General features: G+C 35.5%; 1 protein-coding gene across 1 annotated transcript; it reads right to left on the bottom strand.

The window, feature by feature from the left end:
- Positions 1 to 136: 136 nt before the first annotated feature.
- LOC106650265 lies at positions 137 to 24,965 on the bottom strand. The gene is made up of 28 exons (XM_023460514.1): positions 23,032 to 24,965; positions 19,084 to 19,212; positions 15,408 to 15,622; positions 15,225 to 15,332; positions 14,753 to 15,141; positions 14,152 to 14,650; positions 13,476 to 13,684; positions 12,904 to 13,280; positions 12,289 to 12,823; positions 11,929 to 12,209; positions 11,652 to 11,837; positions 10,979 to 11,618; positions 10,565 to 10,900; positions 10,039 to 10,236; positions 8,121 to 9,636; positions 7,749 to 8,040; positions 7,437 to 7,662; positions 6,497 to 7,372; positions 6,296 to 6,423; positions 5,973 to 6,116; positions 4,540 to 5,897; positions 4,139 to 4,366; positions 3,670 to 4,034; positions 3,062 to 3,585; positions 2,784 to 2,994; positions 2,196 to 2,707; positions 1,779 to 2,125; positions 137 to 1,698 (listed from the first exon to the last, which is right to left on the bottom strand). Exons 3-28 carry the CDS (start codon positions 15,599 to 15,601, stop codon positions 993 to 995), a joined length of 11,385 nt encoding a protein of 3,794 aa, XP_023316282.1. The 5' UTR covers positions 15,602 to 15,622; positions 19,084 to 19,212; positions 23,032 to 24,965; the 3' UTR covers positions 137 to 992.
- Between the last annotated feature and the right edge of the window lies 1 nt (position 24,966).

Here is a 24,966-nt window from a genome sequence, read left to right on the forward strand (position 1 = left end):
AAAATTTATGAGTGTTCGAATGTGCGAAGCGTGCTGCAATCCATCAGATAAGGTTCGAACTACTGCAAATAATTATTACTTTTTTTTCTGGACAAATTAAAAATTTCAAAAAAACTAGACAATTGAAAAACAAATATATAGAAAAATCAAAAATATTTATTCAATTTTTTACATAATATATATTTACACTGAATAAATATTACATTGTCTTCTTAATTGGTATAATCAAACTTCAGTCTTTAGTGGCTCATGATAATCGAATTTTGGTTAATTTATTAACCTTCAACGCGTTACTAAGCATTAACATTTTCTTTTATTCGATTGTAGTGTCACATGTGGTAGTAAAATTAAAAAAACAACTAGTATTACTTTGAACAGTAACTCGGATTTTGCAATGTAATTGTTTTCTCGATAAAACATTTTACATTGTTAGCATTATAACAGAGCCTAGAGACTTGCTTAATTTGAATTTATGTACAAAATCTAGATATTGGAAACAATAAGTAATACGCTAAGCAGTATTTTGTTTATACACAAAACAGGAAAAAAAAACATTGTTTCAATCTAGATAGTAAATGATTCACTAAACTAAAATTAACTCTTTAAAATTGTAGTTTCTTCATCGTTCGCACAATCTCCTATTATACATCCGTATATCACTTGACTGTCATTATATTTTAATACAGCCTTTGTATAAGTTATTTATCTATATTAATTAAAATACGTGAAATCACGTGTAATTGCCGGCGCATAATAAAGAAAAAAAGGTATGAATATACAAATTATTTGTAACATAATACTTGGATTCATTATGATCTATCAAAATTTTTAACTCACTCAAAATTCGCGCTTAATAAAGGCACTCGCAGACGCACATAAATACATAAATACCTTTTGCACGATTGTACAACATACTCCAAGGCCAATACAAAAAAGAATTAGGAAACAAACTTAGATCAAGAATTTCACAACTTCTGCAAACGCAAAATTGTTTAATTTAATATATCTCTTAAGATCAATGTTGGATTTATATTGATTTGAAAGGCTTTAGCGAATTGTGAACAATCAATACTCATTTTCATTCCAGCAACAGCCATAGTTGTACGAATATTAGTTAAATCAATAGGAGAAGGGGGTGTACCGTAAAAAGACCAACCTACACAAGGTTCTTGACATTCTCTTTGATCGGCGTGTGGGAAATTATGGGTGGAAGGATTAGTTGATTTTCTCGCCGTTGCTTTAATTGTATTCATAAACAGAGATGCAGACTGTTTGCTAGTTGATTTTTTTGCTAGTCTTGGACTCATCATGGTCGGTGATGCTGGAGCTATTGTATGAGGTTTTAGTTCAATTTCCTCATGGATAGCACTTTCGTGACAAATGTTTTTGATTTCTGACGATTTTTCGTAATCAGTCAAGTCACGAGTTTCAGGATCAGATGTCGGATGAAGTAGCTTGAAATGATTTTTTATCGCATCAAAGTCTTGAAAGATTGTATGGCAATATTTACATTTCGAGATACTCCTGTGTTTATCAGCATGTTTAGTCATGGCTGCCAAATTGGATGCGTAGAAATAGCAATATTTACATTTAAAATGACGACGAACAATTTTATAATCTAAATCTAGATGGGAATGATACTCAGCATGATGTTTATCAAGTTCGTCTTTGTCAGCCAAAAATTCATTATCAGGGCACCTGCAAATGATAATAATTGTTATTAGAGAGCTAAAAACTAAATAAATTTTAAACATAAAATATTTAATAATAATTCTTACCATTTACACATCCATCCTTCATCGTCTCTTTCAACTAGCAAAATCGGTTTGTTTTGACCATGTACTTCTAAAATGTGTGTAATAAGGGCTCCTCTAGAGTCAGAAGTAGCGCAGTAAGCACATTTAACTTTTAACTCCGATTTTTCTTTATATCTAAAGATAGACGTATCAGCCGAATTTTTGTGACACAATTTCCAATGCTTGCGCAATTTTTCCAAGTTCTCAGAACTAACGTCACAATAGTCACAGTAATATATTATTATTCTTGCTTTACGTTCTTCATCTACAACTTTTGCCTTTTTACGTCCAGATGTTTGAACTCGATCTGATATTATAGCTTCTTCAACCTATTTAAAAGTGATAGTTTTTTTAGAATTATTCTAGCACAATTTCATTTTTGTATAATTAAAATCAAACCTGTATCGGACGATTTGGGTGATTAATCTCCCAGTGTTGCCTCATCTCAGATTCATAAAGAGTGTGATAAGAACATAATGTACACATTTGTTTCGTTTTAGTTTCATGAACTTTTGAATGATTGCTTAAATCTGTTAAGCTGACAGCTGTATAATTACAATCTGGACAAAGATATGCTTCGTCAAGATTTTTTTCCATTTCTTTACGTTTACGTTTTTTGCTGCGACCTTTGGGTACGAAAAGTCCGTACTCTGTTTCCCAAAATTCATCGTTCAATGGTTGAAGACGAGCATTTGTATTTTCTTCCACTTTTTCTGGCATGTCTGAGTGGGTAGAGCGAACATGTTTCAAAATAGCGTAATCAGAATTGGAGCTTCTCTCACAATAAGGGCAAAGATAACGCAAGCATCGCAAATGTTTTACTTGCACGTGTCGTTTGAAACCTCGCCATTTGGTAAAAGATTGATTGCAGTGTTTACAATTAATAGCCGTCGCTAGACTTTCTCCATTATCTATAAATAAAATATTAATGTTAAGAATAATTCAAATAAAATAAAAAAGGTAATGTAAGAATAATATTTAATCTACCTTTTTCATCCTCAGAAAGTTCATTAATTCCATCAATAGTTTCATCATCCTCTTTGGTATCCGCAATAGATTCATCTTCTTCACTTTCTACATCGTCTACTTCGGTAGAACACTCAATATCAGTAGCACTAACATCAGTTGCTGATGCACATAGAGATGCATTTTTGTTAGCTCTCATTTTTTCCGTCTGATAATCACATAATTGTTTAACCTGTTAAAGTAATGAAAATTAATAAGTAATTCAAAGCAATTGTATTTTATTATAGTGGAGAGCTTACCCATGATTCAATATTATCGTGTACTACTAACGTAAGAATCTCTATTTCTTGGCCTGGATGTTTATTATTTTTATGTTTATTAACGTTAGTACGACTAACAGCCGAGTAATCGCACAGGTTGCATCCAAATTTGTAATATCTGAGTTCTCGGAATAAATGCTCACGAAAGTCCGATTTATTTCTTGCAGTGAAACGGTCACAAAGGGGACAAACATAAAACGATCCATCTGGTTCGCCGTATGGCCCAAAACCGCCCTCCGGTAGCTCTTGTATGGTGACTTTCGAGCGTTTATCCGGCGACTCACACTTCAATTTGCTACTTTTAGGTGTTTTAGTTGGTGACTCTACGGATTCGATCTTCCGTTTTGAGGTTGATTTTGGTTCTTCTTCATCTTCTTCGAATAAAATTCCACGAATATGGCGTATTCGAGGAGCATTTCGTTGCCATAAAGGTGTTGTATCAAATGGTTCGGCAGTGGTGTTATTCATACTAGTATCCGCATTTTCAGATTTTTTTGTATGTCCTACAATAATAGAAAGTGTTTAATCATTTTCGTTCTTAGTAAAGTGAGTTATTGAAATCTGATTTGTGCAAAATAACATTTTACCTTTAATTTTTTGGAAAACTTGGACAACTTCAAAATGAGCATCATACATGTGAAAAGCGAGTTTATGCTGGTCGAATGTAACTTTATTAAGGAAACTTTGACCGCACTTGCATTTAAATTGACCCTTCTCTTCGTGGTCGTTCATTACATGCTGCTGCACTGCTGCTTTATACATAGTTCTAAAATCGCAAATGTTACATTTCCAGGAGTTTCCATCAGCAGTTGTACCATCCGCATCTTGCGTTATCGATTGTTGGGAAGAATCTAAATTACGAGCATCAGCATCAACATTGAAGTCACGAATAACTTTGATGAATCCGAGTTTATCCGAATGTTTATCGGTCAAGTGCCGCTCAACCACGTGCCTGCAGGTCAACATATGATTGGTCCATTAAAAAATTAATCAAGTCAATTTTTTATTAATCAGCGTTCGTTATACAACTTAGAAATGAAATCAGTGCGAACGAACCTTTGATAGTGATGATAATTGCAGTGAGAGCACTTGTACAGACGGGAATCGTGCATTTTCAAGTGAATCGACATCTTTTCGAAAGGAATATTTTGACTCGGTTCCTGGGGAAGTGGGCAGTGCATGCAACGGAAATATGGTTCCTCTGAGTGCAATGCTTTTAAATGGTGACGAAGCATTCCCTCTTCAACCGATAAATAATTGCAGCCCACCACACCGCAGACATATCTATGTAATTCATGTTTAATTAATATTTTAATTTTAATTTATTCACGAAATTTATTCAGTTTAGATATATATTGAATACAAACTTATGACTTTACTTAAAGTCCATTTTAAGTACTTAAGGAAGTGGAAAGCAAAATAAAAAATATACTTTTTATCTTTTTATTAAAACGTACCTCTTATGCTCAGGAACAAATTTCGGCAACCAATTTTCATCTTCGCTCATGGCCTTTTGGGCGTTTTTGTAACCTCCATCACCCATCCTTCCATTTTCATGGCTACTACTAGCTAAATTAATCATTTTATTAAACATGAGTTCCTTTTTGTCAAGACAAGGCACCGGATTTACAGGGCTAGAGTCTGGGACAGTTACATCAGATAGATGAGCTTGCAAGTGTCTAAGCATGTTAGAACGTACTTTGTTGCTGTAAGCACATTCAGCGCATTTCACCGTTCGATTGTAAATTGCTTGAAGTGGAAGTTTATCAATTTCAGAAGGTGCAAAAACACATTTTTCTGTTTCAACGAGCGGTTGGGAAGTTGGATTTTTTCCAAGTTTTTTTGCTTTTGTTTTATCTAATGATTTTATCGGATAAACTATGAACAAAGCATCCGGCGAAGGATTTTTCGGATCAGCAGGCATTACTCTATTATTCGTTTGTTTATGTCTACTTCTCATATGAGTAATTGCTTGAGCTGAGCAAGCGAATCTACTGCTGCATAACGAACACTTGAATCGTTTCAATCCATGAAATTTAAGGTGTTCTAGGTATCCACTAGGTTTCAAGAATCGTTTACTAGTAGATCCGCAATGTTCACAGAAAATGTCAGCCATTTCACTAGAAGTTTGACAAGAGGCCATATGCAATTTCAACTCTTCGTTAGAATCAAAAGCTTGTTTACAATTTACATAGCCGCACATGTATAAATCTTTGCCAACTAAACCAGTATCTCGAATGTCTTCCAGAGTTATAGGTTCTTTATTCGGAAGATCTGTTACTTTTGTTTCTTCTTGATCAACTGATTCACTTTCAACTTCTTCATTATTTTTCGAGTCCAATTCAGAACTTTGCAGCGGATCTTTATTCGTAAAATCTTCAATTATTTCAATATCACTATCATAATCAAGTGATTGTTGCGTTTCCGGTGGACTATCTTGTTTGATAGGCACATTAGAAATAAGTTCCTTGCTGAGAGTTGACTCATTCGGTTTGAGTAAAATATTCTGACACATGCTCATCAAACCTGGAGGTGCAGCAATTGGACCTGCTGCTTTCAAACTTCTTGCATCGACTATTTTAATGTTAGAAAGACTTACATTGCCGATGTTACCCACATTTGAAGCAATGCTCGATATTGGCAAGAAAGTATTAGCTGCACTGGGAAGAATGTTAGCAGCAATAGGATTTTGGGTAACTGCAGTTTTGAGTGGACTTTTAGGCTTTAACTGAGCTAAATCTTTTTTGCGCAGGCGATAGCACATTTCAACATCTCGTTCTTTTAGCTGATCAATGGCACTGACAGATTTTGAGATCTAGAAACACAAATAATGTAAATTATTTCTAAAAACTATCAAGTTTAAAACTTTTAAGTAACGAAAATAAATAACCTCGCGAGGGAAGCATCTTTCTAAAATATGCGGAAGCTCTTGATAATGATAGACAGTTAAATGACAATGTAATTCTTTCACTGTCGATCCACCCATTGTACAATACATGCAGTGGTACTTATAATATCCATGTATTTTGTAATGCTAAAAAATAACAATCAGTATATTATTCACTTAAATGATGTATTGTATTGTAAATAACATTAAAAATGACGTAAGTTCAGTTCATATCTACACTGGCACATTTCAAAACCATTTTAATTTTACCAATATTGTTCTAAATAAAAAAGATTTTTCAGAAAATTAATAAGTTAATTAGTTACCTCGAATAATGCTTCTATTCCTTCAATAACTTCTTTACAGTGATAGCATACATTATGCTTATGATTTGTATGGTTTAAATTCAAATGTAGCTTGAAGGCTTCGGGAATAAAGAAGTATTTATTGCACCCTGAAGTGAAACATTGAGAGTAAATTTTAATATTTCAACAAGATTGACAAATATTTAAGTAATGCGCAGTTACCTGGTTGTGTACAAACGTAGGCCTTCACTATCAACTTTCGATCCATTTTATTTGTACTGGTAGGTGGTGGATATGCTGGATCTTCTGGAGCCAGCAATATTTTTATCGGGTTACCGGGATGATTTAGATTTTCATGAATTTCAACGTGTGAACTAACACGTGCTCTGTAGAAGCAGTACTTGCAACAATATCTACAGTATGCATGCTTTTCACAAATATGATCGAGTAGAGCTTGGTAGTTTGGATAATCCACGTAGCAATAACAACATTTCAAGTAATCTTTAATAACGTTGTTACCACCGACATCTTCTTCGTGCATTCGAATATGCTTATTAAATGCTTGCTCGTTGTTGCAAGTAAAATAGCAACTACGTCCCATGCATTTAAAAATATGAACAAGTTTTTCATCTAGAAGCATTTTTTCGTAGATATTTGCAGATTTTAACTTGACAGCCAAAACGTCTCTCGTTGGTACCGAGTTCGATTGAAGTTTGATTATTTTTACGGGTTTTTGACTGGTTGAATTGACTAAGGTTGAAATATTTTGTCCAGGTCTCATTGCCAAAGGAATATTTTTCCCACCTTCATTGACAAGTGTAATCTGTTGACCAGCAGAAAAAGAAAGAGATGATATAGCGCTTTCTGATTTCATGGTAACTGGTACAAATTTCACATCTCCAGTTGGATTGAGACGTTGAATAACAATATTCGAAGAATTTTTCAATAAAGATATCCCAGCAGGTGTCTCTTTATTACTAACGAAAGTTCGAAATTCAGGATGATTATCGTCTTGATTAGGAGCAAGACTAACAACGCTAGCTATCTTCAAGCCCGCTATTCCATCTTCTTCTGGTTTCAAATCGTTTACTGATTTTTCTATTGAAAAAAATTGGTTATTATTTCAATAAGCTAAAGAATCGATATCAAATAAAATTTTTACCATTTTTGTATGGGGAAGTTTCTCCTTCAACTTTGGATAATAAATCGCCGCTTATTCTGCGTATTCGCAAGAACTTGGGAGGTGAAGATTGTTGTGATTTTAGTGGGGTGTTGTTTTTATTTTCTTCCTCTTTTACGTTATCATCCATCTTTTTATCTTCATTTTCATCTTCTTCTTCTTCTTCTTCTTCTTCTTCTTCCTCCTCCTCTTCTTCTTCGTCTTCTTCCTAAAATATAAAAAAAAGTGCCCATGATAAAATAAATATGTGTAATGAAAATTTCAAATAATTGACCAGTTAAAAAGAAAACCCACCTCTGTTTCATCTTTTCCGTCTTTCGAAAGTTCACTGAAGTTTTCCATGGTATACATATTTTCTTCAGATGATATTATCGGCACTGAGGTCGCAGACTTGGAATTTTGCAATTGTGCAGCTAACCTTTGGATAGTTGTCATCATACCAGATTTTGATGGTGAAACCTGTTGTGTTTCTTTCAGTATTCTGGAAACATCTACATCAGCAGTTTCATCCACTGGGCCCGAGTCTGTACAATCGCTTACAGGGGATGATACAAACGGCGCATTGTTTGGAACATCGTTATCTGCCCTTTAAAAGCAATAAATATAAATGTAAGTAAAATTAAATAATACAATTACATAGTGATTGCATAACTCTGAAATACATACTCTGGAGATGGTTCATCGAGAAGAGCTAATGGATCTCGAAATTCGGGTACAAATTTATCCGATTTCTCTTCTTCTTCCTCTTCGTCTTGATTTTCTTTAACCCTTACTACTTCAGCTTCAACCGTCATATCTGCTTCTTCCGATTTCGAAGATTGATTTTCGACGAATTCTTGCATGTTTGTATTCTCAACTTTTGGCTCAGTTATTAATAAAGGATCTTCAATTGGATCTGTAACTTCATCCTCTTTAGATGAATTTAATGTATCCATTGAAGTCTGCAATTTATCTTGAAGCTGATCGATAATAGAACCTCGCTGTTGAATTTGACTTTTGCTAACTTTGATACCAATATTTTGGACAATTTCTTTCATTTTTTTTATACGTTCGTTTTTTATCAAAATGTCTGTGTCACCAAGTTCTGTTGCAGAAACAAAGGCGCTGAGATCCTTTTTTTTGTCCATTTGTTCTGACTTTGGTTCGTTAATTTCAATCACAGTACTTATCTCAGGTTCCGATGTTGGTTTATTGTCAGTGGCGTCAGGTGAAACATCCACAGAATCAGCTGTAAATTCTTGTTTCAGTTGCATTTCTTCAACTGACATAAATTTCTCATCTTTTAATTCTGATTTAGTGGTCACGTCTAGGGGCACAGATATAACAGAATCGTGTAATTCTTCCCCTTTAACCCTCAAACTCATATCAATTTTCATAATTTTAGCATCTTCTTTTGACCCTTTACAATGCCATAATTTCATATGTTTTTCAACGTTAATTTTATTCAACTGTACAAAATTACACTTTGTACAAATGTATCCATAAACTCTGTTTCCAGGTGGTACAGGATGTTCGATTAAAGCCTCATTTATGGTAATATTACTATTTTTACGACATATATTGTAAAAGTGAGTACGTACAGAGTTTTTTGATTGAGCTTCGTAACCACATGGTCGACATGAATATCTGTATTCTCCAGTATGATTAACACAATGATCGTAAAAAGATTCGCGAGCACATTGGCTTAAGCCTTTGGTCACAAAATCACAAAAACGACAATTAAACTGACTTGAAAGAATCTCATTTTGATTCGAATCGTCCGTAAAATTATCTAAATTGAGTGACTGTGACTCTTCAATAGCCAAATTTGCTTCAGGTACTGCTAGACGCGATATAAGCACTTCTTTACGCGGATGCTGCGTCTTATAATGATTAACGATATTTTTGCGATAAAAAGGACAAAGTAGGCATTGATATTTGTCTTGCAATCCCGCTATAGTATAGACTATAAGGGCATCAACATCAACCCGAGAAGTCACATCTTCATTATTTTTTTGAGATTCTGTAATTATAGCATTATAATCTTCTTGAGTCATATTTTCTTCAGAGTAAATGGTATTTCTAGAAGAGTTTGATTCACTATCTTTTTCTATACTTCCCGAAGATACGGTAGTTGAAGTTGATGCAGATATGGTATCTATTCTACTAGCAGGATTCTTTTTCTTCTTTTTCGGCACAATTCCTATTTATAACAAATGTTGAATATTAACATAGTAATAAAAATATTTTCCAAATTAGTAATTAAACTAAATAATGGTTTACTTAAATCAAGAATTACAATGTTCTTATAATGAATTTAAAATTGTCTCGTTATTAACGGTTTTTTTAATTAATAGTTTGACCTAATTTATTTATTAAAACTATTTCAATAGATTATTATTATTTTTAGTGATCATATAACTCGATTAAGACTAAACCAACTTTACCATAATTCAACGAATTTTGAATATGTGTATTTGCATTAGTAGATTGCAGAGAAAGAGAGAGATGATTGAATAAGGAATTAAAAATCTGAACAATTATGTTAAATGAAATCTCTCTATGCTCTCTCCGTGAGGGGGCAAATTAAAATGAACAAGCGTACCCAGTTGCCAGTGATTCCTCTTTTTCTTAGTTTTCTTTTTCGCGACTACCGGTTTAGATGTCAAATTGGCCGTAATATCTCCGATCAGTTCTTCATTGTCACTATGTTGCTGAAGTATTGATGTTGATGACGACGAAGGTGGAGACGAAGAGCCGTGGGGTAAAATGAGGGTTTCGTTCCGGTGAAAAAGATCTCCAACTAAATTTATTTGTATATACGTGTTGATATTATCGAACCCAAATTATTTCGAAAAAATCTCAATTTTGAAAAACTTTGTGAGACATATTGTTCATGTTTATGTTATTCGTAAAAGTTCAATGAACTCTCATATCGACCGTTATTTACTAAACTACTGCACATAGATTAAATCAGTCAACCATCATTCATATTAAATTTTACCGTTTTAAGGACAACACTATTCTAACGAGCCCTGATAACAACTGGCGAGGTATAAAATTAATAAATACACAGGATACGATATTCATTTCATTGCTCTCTCTTATACAGTAAAGACACATTAACTCACCTGAGGCTTGCCCCGATTTTCTCTTGCCGCCTCTCTTTGATTTATCCGAAATTTCGCTAGTCAATGAGCTATCCGATGGTTCTTCATATGACACATCATCTAGATTGAAATCATCGATGGAGGATTCATCAAATAATGGTGCAAGTGGAATGTTCTTTCTAGCTTTCGATTTTCGAGTTGTTTTTGTTGAGATATCCGAAGTTGCTGAAGCTGCTGAAACATCGTCAGTTTCGCCATCAGTAATACGAGTTTGAGATTCGAATGCAGCAGTTGGTGATTTTTTAGCCTTTGTTGCTGACTTTGGTTTTGGCCCTGGAGTTCTTCTTGTTCTAGGTGCTGAAAAAATGAATTATTAAGATTTTAATTAGAGAATTTGATTCATATAAAAATTGAAATATTCATTGTGAAATTTACCAGGTGTACTTTCTTCTTCAACTTGCTGCTGCTCCGAAATATTTTGTTGTTGACGGCTACTGCATATTCGACTTCCAATAGCTTTCATAGCCCCATCGCAAATCCAACTTGTTTTAAGATCTTCTTGTAAAGCATCTAATTCACGGCGACGTTTAGGTTTAGCTTTGGGTGGTGTAACTTTATCTTTCAATGAGTCCTCTACTTCTTTCGTAGCAGGCACATTTACATGCGTTTCAATCGATGTTTCCTCATTAACTGTTGTTTCACTTGTCTCAGTTAATTCTGTACCAATAACGTTCGATTCGGTCGTTTCTGTTGAAACTGGAACATCATTTTGTTTCTCTTTTTTCTTATCCTTTTTCTTTTTACGCTTTTTTTCTTTAGAATCTTTAGACTCATTTTTGGATGGTTTTTTATTGGATATAGAAGACTTTTTTGAAGCTACTTCAGATTCTTCATCAGAAGAAGAGGCTAAAACCTTTTTTTTCTTGTTAGAAAGCGTTGTAGAGACCTTATTGTTATCACTATCGTCGCTTTCTTCCTCTGACGAATATATGACATTTTGTTTTTTACTTTTTTTACTAGATTGTAAAAAATTTTGAAGTAAAACAGCAAGTTCGTCTTTTGACAAATTTTCAGGGATATTTTGCAAAAATTTTTTAATATCTTTTGGTTTTTTCTTATCTTTGTTTTTTCCACTTATCTGTTCTTTATCTTTTTCACAGACATCATTTTTATTTCCTTTCGATACAGTATTTGCATCATCTTCTTCATTAGTTGAATCTGGTGTATTTGACTGTATATCGTTTTCTACTGGAGGTGATGGTCTCTTACCCTCAACATCAGTGTTTTGTATTACCTAGAACATTAACAAAATTTCAATGAAATTAAATTATTAATAATTAATCTTTATTCATTTTTTTACTAAACGTCAATAATTTAAAAATTACCTCTTGCTCTTTGGCTGACTCAGAGGGAGAATCTATCAAAGGTTTCTTTTTAGGAATTTTAAATTTCTGTAGTCCTGGTTTTTGTGTATCAATAGCTCCATAGAACTCTGCTACAGATTTAGATTCTTTAGATTTTGATTTTACTATTTCTCTTCTTTTATTTGTTTCGTGATCCTTATCTTTTGATTTTACACCATCTCGACTTTTTGATTTATGAACATCACGATCTTTAGATTTATAAAGATCATTCTTAGAATGATCTTTATATTTTTTGACTGAAGCTAAAAAATTAATAATAATTTAAATTTAATTTTGATAAAAATTTTAAATACATTAGATGATTATTAACTGTATACATACGACTAGGTTCAGGATTCTCTTTGGCATGTTTATTTGGTTGAACTTCTTTTTCTTTCTCTCTCTGCTTATCTTTTTCTTTATCTCTCTGTTTATCTTTTTCTTTTTCTCTATGTTTATCTTTATCTTTTTCCTTCTCTTTATCGACTATTTTTTCTTTTTCTTTATCGGCTGTCGATTCATTTGATTTCCTAATCGGTGGAGTTGGAGGTCGTGGTTCTCCTCTGCTTCGAGGATCTCTTGGATCTCTGGACCTACAGACTTGTAATACATCTTGATTTCGTGATGTTTGCATATCTTTCTCCCTAACTGGTCGACTAGTAGCATAATGACTACTAGATACATTTGTCAAGTTAGGTCTATGAGTCGAAAATCGCGGACCATTAGTAGGATTCCAAGATTGTCTTCCAGAATTCAATTGAGTAGGAGTCTCATAAACCGATCGCGAATCTGAATAATTTGCATAGTTGTTAGTTACTGTGTAATTATTGCTAGATTGTTGATTCATCATTGGCCTTTGATTCTGGTGAGTCGATACCTAAAAGTAAAATATTACAAATGAAATTTTATTATATAAATATACTACTTGAAATATAATAATAATTCTTGGAATCAAACCATTTGAGTCTGCATCTGATTGCTATATCCACTAGGAGGCATTCGAGAATCACCATTGATCATTGTAGACCTCTCTGAATACATTGACGGATTTTGCCAGCTATTTAGTTGACCTGGTCCCTTAGACGGTTGACTTGCATTCACAGATGGATAGTTTGACATTTGAGACATGTGCATTCCAGGTTGCATATGTGACATACTACCCCATTGTGTTTGCTGTGATGATGGTATAGAATTGTGATGTGGCATATTACCCCAATGTGATTGTGGTGTTTGTGAAGTTGATTGTGCATTTGATGTTATGGGAGTTTGTACTTGTCGATAATCATATCCTCCAGACATTTGATTATGCTGATTCATAGAGTATCCACCCAGTGCTGGAGCAAAAATATCAAATGAAAATATTTCTTGGAAATAGAGTGAATTTTTTAACTAATAATTTAAATAATACATAAAAATTTTAATAAAATCTCAAATTTGTATGTATGAAAAGTTTTAAACTTGGAAAAGATAAATTTTTCAAATCATAACTTCAATTTTACTCTACCAAAGTATTTAAATTATAATTTTACCAGGAATTTGTGGTGCCGTATTGTTGGACGATTGAACTTCGGATCTAAACTGATGAGTTCTATAATCAATGTGACTTGAAGGAAGAGAAGGATGTTCCAAATGTTGAAGTGGACGTTTATGCCTTTCATAATTGTCTGCAAAACGGGTAACTGAAGCTCCAATATTACGTGGATCTGTATTCGGTCGTATTCTTGGGTCGTTAGATATTCTGTTTAAAATAAATAATTGGTTAAATTGGTGTTACCTTTATAATTTTTAAGGAATAATTTTCAAAATGACACTATCAATTACCACCATCAATAAAAATGAAATAAATATGTTCAGAAAAGAGCTTTATAGCAAATGTATTTAATCATTGAGCATTCAACAGGTAAATTTTTGAGAATTAATTTTTTTTTGTTAAAAACAATTAATATATAAATTCTCAAGTTTCGAAAAAGATTCACCTGAAAAATGATGAAATTCTAAAAATCGATCATGTCGTTAAAGAATAAACGGCAGAATCGTGAATTCAATTAAAAAGTATTTACTATTATCAAAGTAAAATTTAGTATGAAAAATTTATAACACTCTTTACGGAATTCATTCTAGATATTTAAAATAAAATAAAAAAACATTTTAATGCTTTTAACCTTGACTCTGGTATCTCTCTAAAAAAATGTTGTTAAACTTTACCTTGGATCTCTGTGATCATATGCAGAAGATGGAATGGAACTCGACTCTGCAATGTTGTTTGCACTATTTGTCGCGGAATTACTTGACAATCTCGATGGAAACGAAGAATTCACTCGACTGGATCTGTTCTCTAATTCCTGAGCTCGTGATGCAGAATCAGCAGGCAAATATTCGCTCAACTCCTCAAAGGAAATCGGTAATCCTGAGCTGGGAAGAGGAGCATTAAAAAGCGTAGATGGCGTCGATGGTGCGGCTACAGATGGTGGTCTCAACGGGGAAGTTGGTAGCGTTCGTACACGCATATCAGAATCTGATTTTGGTGATTGCATGTTGTGCAGAATTCGCGTCAATTCAACGTTCGAGTTCAAGATTCTGGTCTTTTCAAGTACAGAACTCAACCTACGTGAACCCCCCAATCCGTTTACTTGCACTGTTGGAATGTTTTCAGATGGGTGACTCGGCGGAGGCGAGAGTTTTTCGTGTCTTTTCGATGAATAATCTGTAATAGTAATCAATTTTATTATTTGTCATTTTTTTCTTTCAATTTAAAGATCATAGTTTTATTCATCCAAAATAATTGAAAGTATGTACAAAAACTCACCATCTCTATATTCTTCTATGGATACCATACTGCTTATTGGTTTTTTTGCTCCTGGCACAATTATTTGAGATTCTTGATTTTTTTCTTCGGTATCACTATCCCATGCTTGAGGGCTAGATTGTCTCAAGTCTCTACTCGCGACGGGTAAAAATCTCGAAGCATATCCAGGCGGGCTGCGAGACTCTCTACGTCTTTGATCATTGAGGGGTGATGCACTCGAATGTATCGTATCAGGTCTTCCATAGTGAGCACTTCGTTCAGTAGGAATAATTATGGGTTCCGACGGTTTAGAAGGTGCTTCCGACTCTGGAGGACTGGATGGCGGAGGTGGCGAATCAGGCGTCTCATTTTTCAATTTTTTTTTATCCGGATCATAAAAAGGATTTCGTCTGAAAATGGAACATACTAATTCATTACAACAAACTATCGATTTAATAACAATAAAATCGTCAGATTTGTCTGTTCAACTCACTCTAAATTTGGCTTTGAATTCTGTTCTTTACGTTCAGCTTCAGCGTCTTTAGCCTGTATCTTTTCTATCACAACTTGAAATTTTTCCAGAGTTTCCATCGATACTCTTCTGTATAAAAACGAATACATTGATATATTTCATCATATTAAACCGACCGAACTTACGAATAATTGATTTAATTACTTTTGTTTATTATCAGCTCTACCCTGTGTAGTGAGAACCTGAAACATCTTTTGATACGTTGCAAGTCGATGATTCAACTCTGTATCTGGGGCACCACTCTTACTATTTTTTATTTTCTTAAGTGCAATTATTTTATCACTTAAGAAATCGATATGCGGTTGCATATTTTTAATTTTTTCCAAGTATGCGTCCATTTTTTGGTTTTTTTGTTAATTCTGAAAAAAAATACCATTGAATGAAAATATGAAACAACTTTTCGTTTCATATCGTTGCCCCAGCGCAAACCCCGCTTTAATAAACTCGAGAGGCAAAAACGCGGCTTAGTCCTACGTTAATAGGATAAGACAATTTGCATAAATAAGCCCAGAAAATAATTACTGTTCTAGGTAGCTAAAAATATGTAAGTCCCAAAGCACGATAAAGTATCATCTGAGACTAATGAAGACTTGCCGATTAATATTTTTTAATCAAAGCAGGTATTTTTCTATTGAAAATCCATATTAGCACGAGTTACAATTATACTTTTCCACGAAAGTCTAAACATGCGATGAAGTAGCGTATCTTATAAAGTGGGTAAAATATCATTTCCATCCCACTCCAGTCAAAACTAAGTTTTTCGGTCTGGCGGCCATAACGAATAAATTAATTTCTGCTGAGGGATTCATGAAAAATAGCATACACACTTATGCAAGAAAACGAGAAATCTTCAAAGCATGTAATAATTACACCTGCTCTGAAGCTTTCCAGTTTTTCGAACCTTTGCCAAGTTGTGTATTACAATATTGAATACCACAATTTCGATAAATTTTGTTAATAAGTTCATAACAACAATTTATTGCTAAATTTAATATCGCCATTTAGCTAAATACATATAATACTTCTGTTATTCATTATAAGCTTCAGTTGAAGACAACTACAGAATAACTGATTATTCTCAGTAAAATAGTGTACTAGGATCTGAATAAATTAAGCGTAAAATGCTCAATTTTTCGTTAGGTCTGAGTATCGAAGATCATCGCACAAGCATATATAACGAATCGATCTGAATATTCTTTCTACAGAATGGCTACGTGGATTACTAAAACAAAAGTAAGTTTTAGCGATATGCAGACATCCGCGTTTTTTATCATGAAAAATAAATATGCAGTAAAGTATCTTTAAAAACGTACTGTCAAGTTTTCATTTTTATCTCAGTATACTTCCTGTTGCTCATAATAAATGTCCATGCCGATTTTCAGTTACTTGGATTAAAAATCGAGTAGGCAATTTTAAAATGAATAATTATAATAAATTGCTTAATTTAAACTCAGGTTATTAGTAAGAACTTCTACATTTTTTCGAAAACATTACATGCAAAACAGTAATTCCACGTAGATCCTGAGTTGATCAATATACAAATGAAAGTTTCCATACATACACTAGCATTTAATGGTACTTTACGATACAAGGGCTATAAGTAACATTTAATGGCACAGGATGGTTTAAGATCTGATTACAGCTCGCTGAATTCACATTTACGACCTCTTTTCTGGAATATGAGTCATACTTTCTGACGCGGTGGAAAGTGATGGAAACGACGCACTGTCGTCAAGTGCAACTATGCCGCAAAAATCAGGCAATAAATGTGAACTTGAGACACGCAGGATTATAAATTGAAACACTATTTTACTTTCTTCAGTGGGTAGTTCTGAATATTATTTTATTAAAAGTATACACATTAGAGTTTCAGTTAAAGGATCTAATACTCCATACGTGAATGCGCAGTCGATTAACGGAAGTCGGTGAAGAAAACTAGGTTACATTTTCTCAGGTTCGTATGAACTGGAATTCTTCAATATTCCGCAAGTATAGACATGATAGTTTTTCACTTCACTGATCTAATTGATTAAAAAAAAAAACTGAACTAACAGAATCAACTGCACTACTCACCAAATCACAATTATGTGGACGTTACATATAACATTGCTTAATCAGTAGATTAATGGGTTGAAGTTATTATAAAAAATATTCACTCCACATAGAACTGCTGTATATTGTCAAGGGATTGTTAATATGCTTTTTCGGCTAGATGTTAGATAAATGTATGTCTTCTTTGTCCACAAAAAATACAACGTGTGTCACTTATACGAATACCGCCACGTCAATGAGCTCGATAAATTTCTCGGGGTATGGAAACTAACAGCAATGAACAGATGAAAGTCATAATGCGCGCGCGTCTTTTTTTGACTTGGAATACACGTCACATCACACCACTGACCTCGAAATATGTCATCCGACATCCACCAGGTGGCTATTAAGAGCTGTGCACGAATCACTAAGCGACGATATATTTTGTTCAAGAGAAATATAGAATGGAACTTTCATCTGTGACGAATCTATATCAGTTCTATAATTTCGGTCAAGATTCAAAAACGTACAATCTTGCTTTACCTTACTACTACTACTATAGTAGTTTTTTATAAGCGTGCACGCTTTTTTCTGTACTTTCATTCATCAGAAATGATGCATGTCTATAAACAATTATTTTTTGGTGCTTACATTAGCAACCAGAAACAAACAAAATTACTATCGACTTTTGAACTTTTGCTACAATTTTTTAAATAATTTGAGAAATACTAAAATTACACGTATACTTTAGAACTTATTTGTTTAATAAAGTCGGCCATATTGGATACGCTGCTGCCCCCTGTAGGCGCTTATGTCCGAATGAGTGAGCCCGATCGTGAAAGAAACCAGATGGCACTTGAGACTGTTTGTATCCATATTTATAAATAAACTATATACACAATCGCTACGAGTATTTCACAGTGTATAGCGCCATAATGTTTTCTTCCACGATTGGGCTCACACTGATCCGAATGGATGCGTTGAGGATGAACGTTCCATTCCATATTCCAGTTCACAAAGTATAACTTAGCATAATGATATCAGCCTTTCCTAAGCTTTTCTCGACAGACCGAAATCTCAAAATCACCAGTTAAGATTCTATTTCATAATTAATTCCGATGTGTTTCGATGAGTTTCTTTCAGTTCCACGAATAGTTTTTTCGATGTCTTCAAAAACCAAGTTTTACGATACTGAATGATGAATTTTAGCTAATATTGAAGGGTCGGGAGAGATAGATTGTCACGAGCGTTTGCACTCTACAGTGCTTAAAATTGACTGAAGAATCAAAAGAGTATCGAAACTTTCTCGACGAGACAATTCATTTAAATATTCAAATGAAACAAGAATCTGTCTTTGAAAATAATAAATTGTATATGTATGAAAGTCGGTTAACTTGTCAATGGATAGAAGATCGTGAAAGCGAATGTGTATCATTCTAAACTTCTCTGACTATAATTTCCGGTGCTACGTACACCAACCAGATTAATGCATCGTAAAGTGGAATACGTTTAGTTGATACAATTTTGCCACCAAAAGCCATCAACATGAATAAAAATCAAATAATTTGCTATTTGGAATTTCTACTTGAATCAAATATTCCAAAATTCAAATTTTTTTTGGTTTAGATGAAAGAAGTACTGATACACACTAGTGTACTTGCATATATACAGCTCAGGCGAATCAAGACCACTCGTTTTTCTCAAACTTTACGAAAAATAGTATATAATGAGAGTCTAGATTGATAAATATTACTCATAGCAATGATAAACTAAGAAATTAAATTGTTACCTTGTTCAATTGTAAGAAAATACGCCCTTCCTACCAATGAATGAGTGAAGTGTGGACTTTGGGTTGCGGCTCTCTATTAATCATTATTTCTTGCCTCGTGTCACTTTTCACGGTGGATTACATCCAGAGCTAAAATTAAAAAAAAAAAAAAGCATTACAGAAATGCAATCGAACGTAAATACGCTAACTATAGCCTTTTAAAGTATAAAATGGACGAATGGATATATACACTATCGAAAGCAAATACAACTCAAAAACGAACAAGTTCCAAAGCACCTCGAGAGCCAACCGAATTATGAACCAATTCGTCGTGATTTAGCGTAGGCGTACGCTTGCATTTTGACAATTAAAACGATTGTCGCGAACTGCAAAATACTTCTAGGACTCGTTAAATGTGGGTTAGCTCTTTATCCCGCTTTGTGCGTGGGTGTGTGTATGGGTACGGAGAGCTCTTGAACGAGAGCATGACAGTAACATATAATAAGTATGGCCGGCGTCTCGCAGTTAGCACGAGTGTATTTTAGCACCTATATACGTGCAGCTGCAGCAGCAGCAGTCTGCCCATGTACGCCTCTGCGTCACTCGCACCGTCCGTATGACTGTGCACACGTCTGTTTTTCTTTTGCTCATCGCGTTGCGCGCGTACATTTATTATTATTTATACTGTTGTAGGTGGCCAATCCGTATGCACACGCGTACGTAAATATAGAAAAGCAAGAAGGCATCAGTAGCTGCGGTGCAACTTGTGATGCAAAGCAAATGGCAAAGAAAAAACCGACGAGCGCGTTAGCAGTGCTCGGTCTCGGTGGTGGTTGGCATAGAGATAAGCCAACTTTTTTTTTCTAATTTTATTCCCATTTGTTTTTATCGGTTCGTCAAAACGAGCCGTTGATCGAGTCTTCATGTATACGATGGAAACGCAAAGCTCGAGAACTCGACGTACGTGACAGAAGTCCGTACTTATCGATTGTTCCAATGCGCGTGTGTTAATACGTGTATGGATTGTACAGCGTGATATACGTGCATAATTTTTCCACGTACTCAGAATTATATTACAAGAGCTATTTTTTTACGCCATTAAAACAATGAATTTTTGATTGTTCTCGATACGAGAAGTTTGAGTACGTACTGTACGAAGATAATCGTTGACAACAATAATACGAACGACTCGAGTGCATTGGAAAGCGCCCGTTACGTTATCACATTGTTCACCACAAGAGAATACACCGTACACCACTGATGCATATGATATTTTCGATTCCGATGGCCTTTGCGCGTGTGTGTGATCGTATCGCTCGTCAAGAGAGATGCACACAATGCCTCGAAACGCGGCGGCTCTTTCTATGCACTGCACGAGCCTATTTTGTACATTCGATGCGTTATATACTGTTCGCTCGAGCACTTTTAATTAAACTGATGTGAAACGATTCGGACACTTTGAAGCTTCTGCGTATCGTATACTGTGCATTATGCGGACTATCTTACGAAGTTTCGTTGGTCATACGCCTGCCATGGAACTTGTAGCATTCGCTGTATAACGAGAGAGCTACTGCTGCTACCGCCCGCAGACTCGAGGAACATGAATAAGACATGACACGAGCCAGAGCGGCTGCTGCTCGTTACCCACGAGAGGAACTGCTGCTGCGGATCGCTCGCGATTCGGAAAAATGCCCGTGCCACGAGGAACACGTGCAATTCGGATCAGCTCTCATCGCCAAGTGCTTATCAGTTCGTTCCTCTCTCCGGGGCCAGTTTTCTCTCTCTTATTTGCGCACACCCGACCCTTGGACAAATCACTCGTGAGTGGCGGTTCGATTTGCCTCTCAGGTGGGCTTCTCGGACTCCGGAAAAAGTTTCACTTGGGTGTAAACGATCTATACATATATCTACAGCGCCAAGCAACTACGATGCAAGTACTCTGCGCGAGAAATAACACAAAATAATGTAAAATCAATCGGAAACTCACTCTTATTGCATAGCACTTCCGTTTACGTCCATGCTAATAAAATAGCTTTTAATCCCTCGTTTCTTTCTCTCTCTTCTATCTTTCTCTCTCTCTTTCTATTTCCAGGCCTAATTTCTTTCTTTCTCTCCCTTAGTCTCGGTTGTCGTCTGTCTCAAGGTACTCGCCGATGTACACCCAAAGTAGGTACGGGTACTACGTGCCTCGTGCACCGCGCCAACGGCCAGTCCGGGTTATAATATGCTAGACTTCTTTTTTGGTTGCGCAATATGGCCTTTTACTCTCAATACGTCGTGTGTCCGCCTATAACGTCTCTCTGTCTCACTTGCCAGTCGGTTGTGCTCGGTGCGAGTGTATGTAAGCCGTGTGTGCACGCAGCAAGGCGAGAGAGATAGAAAAGAGAGAGAAAGAGAGAGAGCCACAACGTATATGTGTGTAGCGCCGAGAGAATCCCGAGGATCGCTTATGCTTATTGTACGTAATGCGTATATGTATGTGACTTTGGAAGGTCTCCGTGTGCTAGAGAAGACTCGTCTGCGTCTGGCTGCTCCCTGGTCGAAAATGCTATGATCGACACGCTCGCTCTGCTGCCTGGCTCTGGTGGGCTTGTGTCTGGGCTGCGGCAGCAGCAGCAGGATCCACGAACGACGACGACGACGGCGGCGGCAGTGGCGGCTGCGGCAACAGCGTCCTTTCCCTCGTCTAACGAATATATAAAACAAGATGACAATAACGTCGCTGCTGCTGTTGTTTCTGCTGCTACTGCTGCCTGCTGCTGGGTTTTTGAGAATACCAGGCAAACTCTATGTAAGCGCCATCCTCTAAATGTATACTTATTGGCGCGCGCACGCGATTTCCCTTGAAAACGCTGCGTTGTACAAAATTTCACTCTCTCGCTAGATTCGTCTTAATCTGTTCACCGCTCTTGGGCAGCTTTGATCATTTCCAAATGTAAAAATTCTACTGAGGTCGGCGACTATGACGAGAAGACGTACAGCACACTCGTTCGGGTTTCGACTCTCGTTGCTGCTGCCGAGTTTTTTTATACGTATTATAGGCCGTGCCCGTGCAACTGTGCTCGATGCTGCGAATTTTCCTCCGTTGCTCGAAAAAAAGCGAGAAACTATGGTTTCTCGCCGATACACAGACAGTATTTCTCGTTGTACAGCTGCTTCTGCACAAGCCGACGTTATTGTTCTTCGACGTGTACAAGTATGAGTTGCACTCGAACTGGGCAGCCACAATTTACAACTCGATTTCGTGCTTATTATACTTACCGAGAGACAAAGGCGAGTCGCGAATGCAGCTACATAGACGGCAGCCAGTCAACAATAACGACGACGACGACAACGACAACGACGACGACGTAGCCTTCCGAAGAGTTCCCCACAAGAGCCTTACGAACTACGCAGCGACTATAATAATAAGCGCAGTGTAGGACGAGCAAAGGCGATCGAGTAGTTTATTCGCTAGCCGCGCCAGTCCGATGGCGAATCCGCTACGAATACTCCAAACTGATGTAGGGATCAGCTGTATACCTATTATGTATATGTGTATATCTATTGAATATACAATAAAACATCATGGTGGACGTCGTGGCGCTGCGACGACGACGACGACTTCCCTGAAACTGCTGAGGCACACATACACGCACGCACGTAAAATTGCCTTTTCAGCGGTGGTTTCTCTCATCGGGAAGCACGAGAATTCACGTTCAGCTGTGCGTTGCTGCTCGACGTTCGAAAACAACACCTACGAGGCGCATTCGCGAGGCATCGACGCAAAACTTGCCACTTGGCTCTTTGTACACTACGTGGATTTACTTTGCCGATGGCTCGATTGCGACATGCGATTAGAAGTGTAGCTTAAAATTCTAACAATAAACGAAACGAAAACTCGAAAGTTTACTTGGAATCAAGGCTCCCGTTAAAAAATAGCCTTAGCGCATAAGATATATTTTGGAGTCATCGCTCCTGTACACTTACGTTTCCGAGCCTATTACAGATAGTTTATATGTTGTGGTATCGATTGCACTGGGATTGGCATAGTAGATTCGAAAAAAGTTGACGCATGCAGCTGATTTATTGGTTTATTATGTCATGTAAAAGAATAACATGTAACTAGATATTGGATGGCGAATCTGAGGAATAGTGGTTGAGCGACGAACGAAGCACAAGTTGGGCACGATACGAGAGCTGGCCATGAGTCTCTCAGCGTCGACACGCGAGATGCATTCTCCACGCCAGTTCTTGAACGAATGACGCGAGGCTGCGGAAAGAGCTAAAATGGATCGGAAATGTAGCGAGTCGGCGCGTCCTCTGGCGCTGACTATCGGAGACCAGCACGCGCAAGCGGCGCGAAATGAATGATACACAACACAACGTCTGATTGATTTTTTGTCGTCGCTTTATTTTTTCTTTCTTTTCGATAACATTATCGTCGACATGACAATTGCGTTGCATTCTTTTATTTTGTTCTTTCTTTCAATTCATTAGTTTCTCGTTTAGCAACTTTTATTTACAAAAATTCTTCGACTTAAATTTATATAAGAACTAATGAATTTCATAGTTTTTATTTTTATCTTCCCTCGAATCTCATCGGTTTTTCGTTCTGTTTTCAATAGTCATTATTTACAAAAATTAACTTTTTTCAAGAAAACAGTAATATTCGAGAAAAAAAGTAGCTTAAGCTTATCAGGTTTGTCGTCATTTTCAACTTACTCCTCCGTTAAATTAATTTCTCCCGCTCATTGTTTCAACCCTTCATTTTTACAGTCGAGCAAGAAATGTCGCTCTCAGCGAGGCTTTCAAATCATCAATGTTAATTATCAAAAAAAAAATGCGTGCTCTATTTGAAAAAATCATTGTCACTCAACGATTAAAATTTGTTTTTCATTCGCAATCATTACGAATAGTACAACGCAACAAATTTTCTTATATCGTTCACAAATTTTCCTCTTTCATTCACATCATCATTTGTAAGAACGTAAACGTTCATACAGTTTTAATCAGTGGAAAAACAATAATCAAGCACGTTGAGTTCCACTTTTTCGGTGATAAACCGTTGTTTTTTGTAATTTACGCGTAGTAGTAATTTTGATCAACGAATTTCAATGGGGGTACTCATAAATTTTCGATCGTCATGTTTGCTTCTTTTATCTTTTTCGATAAGTTATGATAATTGCTTTTCATACGCGATAATACTTATTTATGAAACATGAAGATTTTTAATTACATCCCAAATACATTTTAATTACAAGCACATACTCAATTACTAAAACGAATTTTTTCTATTCAAAAGATTTATCATCTTTTGTTATAAAATGTAAGCTTTTCTATTAGAAAGTCCATTAAAAAGATGTAAATCTATCAAAAAAAGTTGAAAAAGTATGGCAATGAAGGTGATTTTATTATACGTTTATAACTAATTTGAGGCAGTATGTTTCTCAGTTTGCTGTAATATTAACTAGCACTGATTCTCGAGAAAAACGTACTACATAAACTTCAACTTCAGTAGATGACCGAGTCGCAAGTAAATTGAATCGTATTTTTAAGTAAAGAATAACTTCCGAATATGTTTATAAGCATACGCACACCTTCTGCGATAACCTTTGAAAATTATATAAAACCATTTTTAAATTCATTGCGTATTAATTACCCTTCAACTAGCTCTATCGTTTAGGACTCATATTTTTTTTTGAAATTAGTATTTGAGCCTATAGTAATAATATACATGCCATGTAAATATTTTTACGCGCCAGTTATAGAGTATATCAAAATTTACCAATGGTTCATAAACCGTGGAATAAAAAAATGATACTCAGATAAAATCAAGTTAAAAAAAAAATAATATAACTTGATTTTATTCTCAAGGAACTAATAAGTTTTCTTGAATCAACTCAAGTTTCAATTTTCATATTT

Source organism: Trichogramma pretiosum, unplaced genomic scaffold (genome assembly GCF_000599845.2).
Source record: "Trichogramma pretiosum strain Unisexual culture from Peru unplaced genomic scaffold, Tpre_2.0 scaffold5, whole genome shotgun sequence".
Classification (NCBI taxonomy): domain Eukaryota; kingdom Metazoa; phylum Arthropoda; class Insecta; order Hymenoptera; family Trichogrammatidae; genus Trichogramma; species Trichogramma pretiosum.

What these genes read in the sequence shown, in the direction of transcription:
- LOC106650265 (XM_023460514.1), bottom strand. Translation starts at nt 15,601, where the DNA reads ATGGACGCATACTTGGAAAAAATTAAAAATATGCAACCGCATATCGAT. An exon ending in AATTATCATCACTATCAAAG is followed by an intron (nt 4,035 to 4,138) that starts GTTCGTTCGCAC and finishes GTTGACCTGCAG; the next exon opens with GCACGTGGTTGAGCGGCACT. An exon ending in GAAGGATGGATGTGTAAATG is followed by an intron (nt 1,699 to 1,778) that starts GTAAGAATTATT and finishes TATCATTTGCAG; the next exon opens with GTGCCCTGATAATGAATTTT.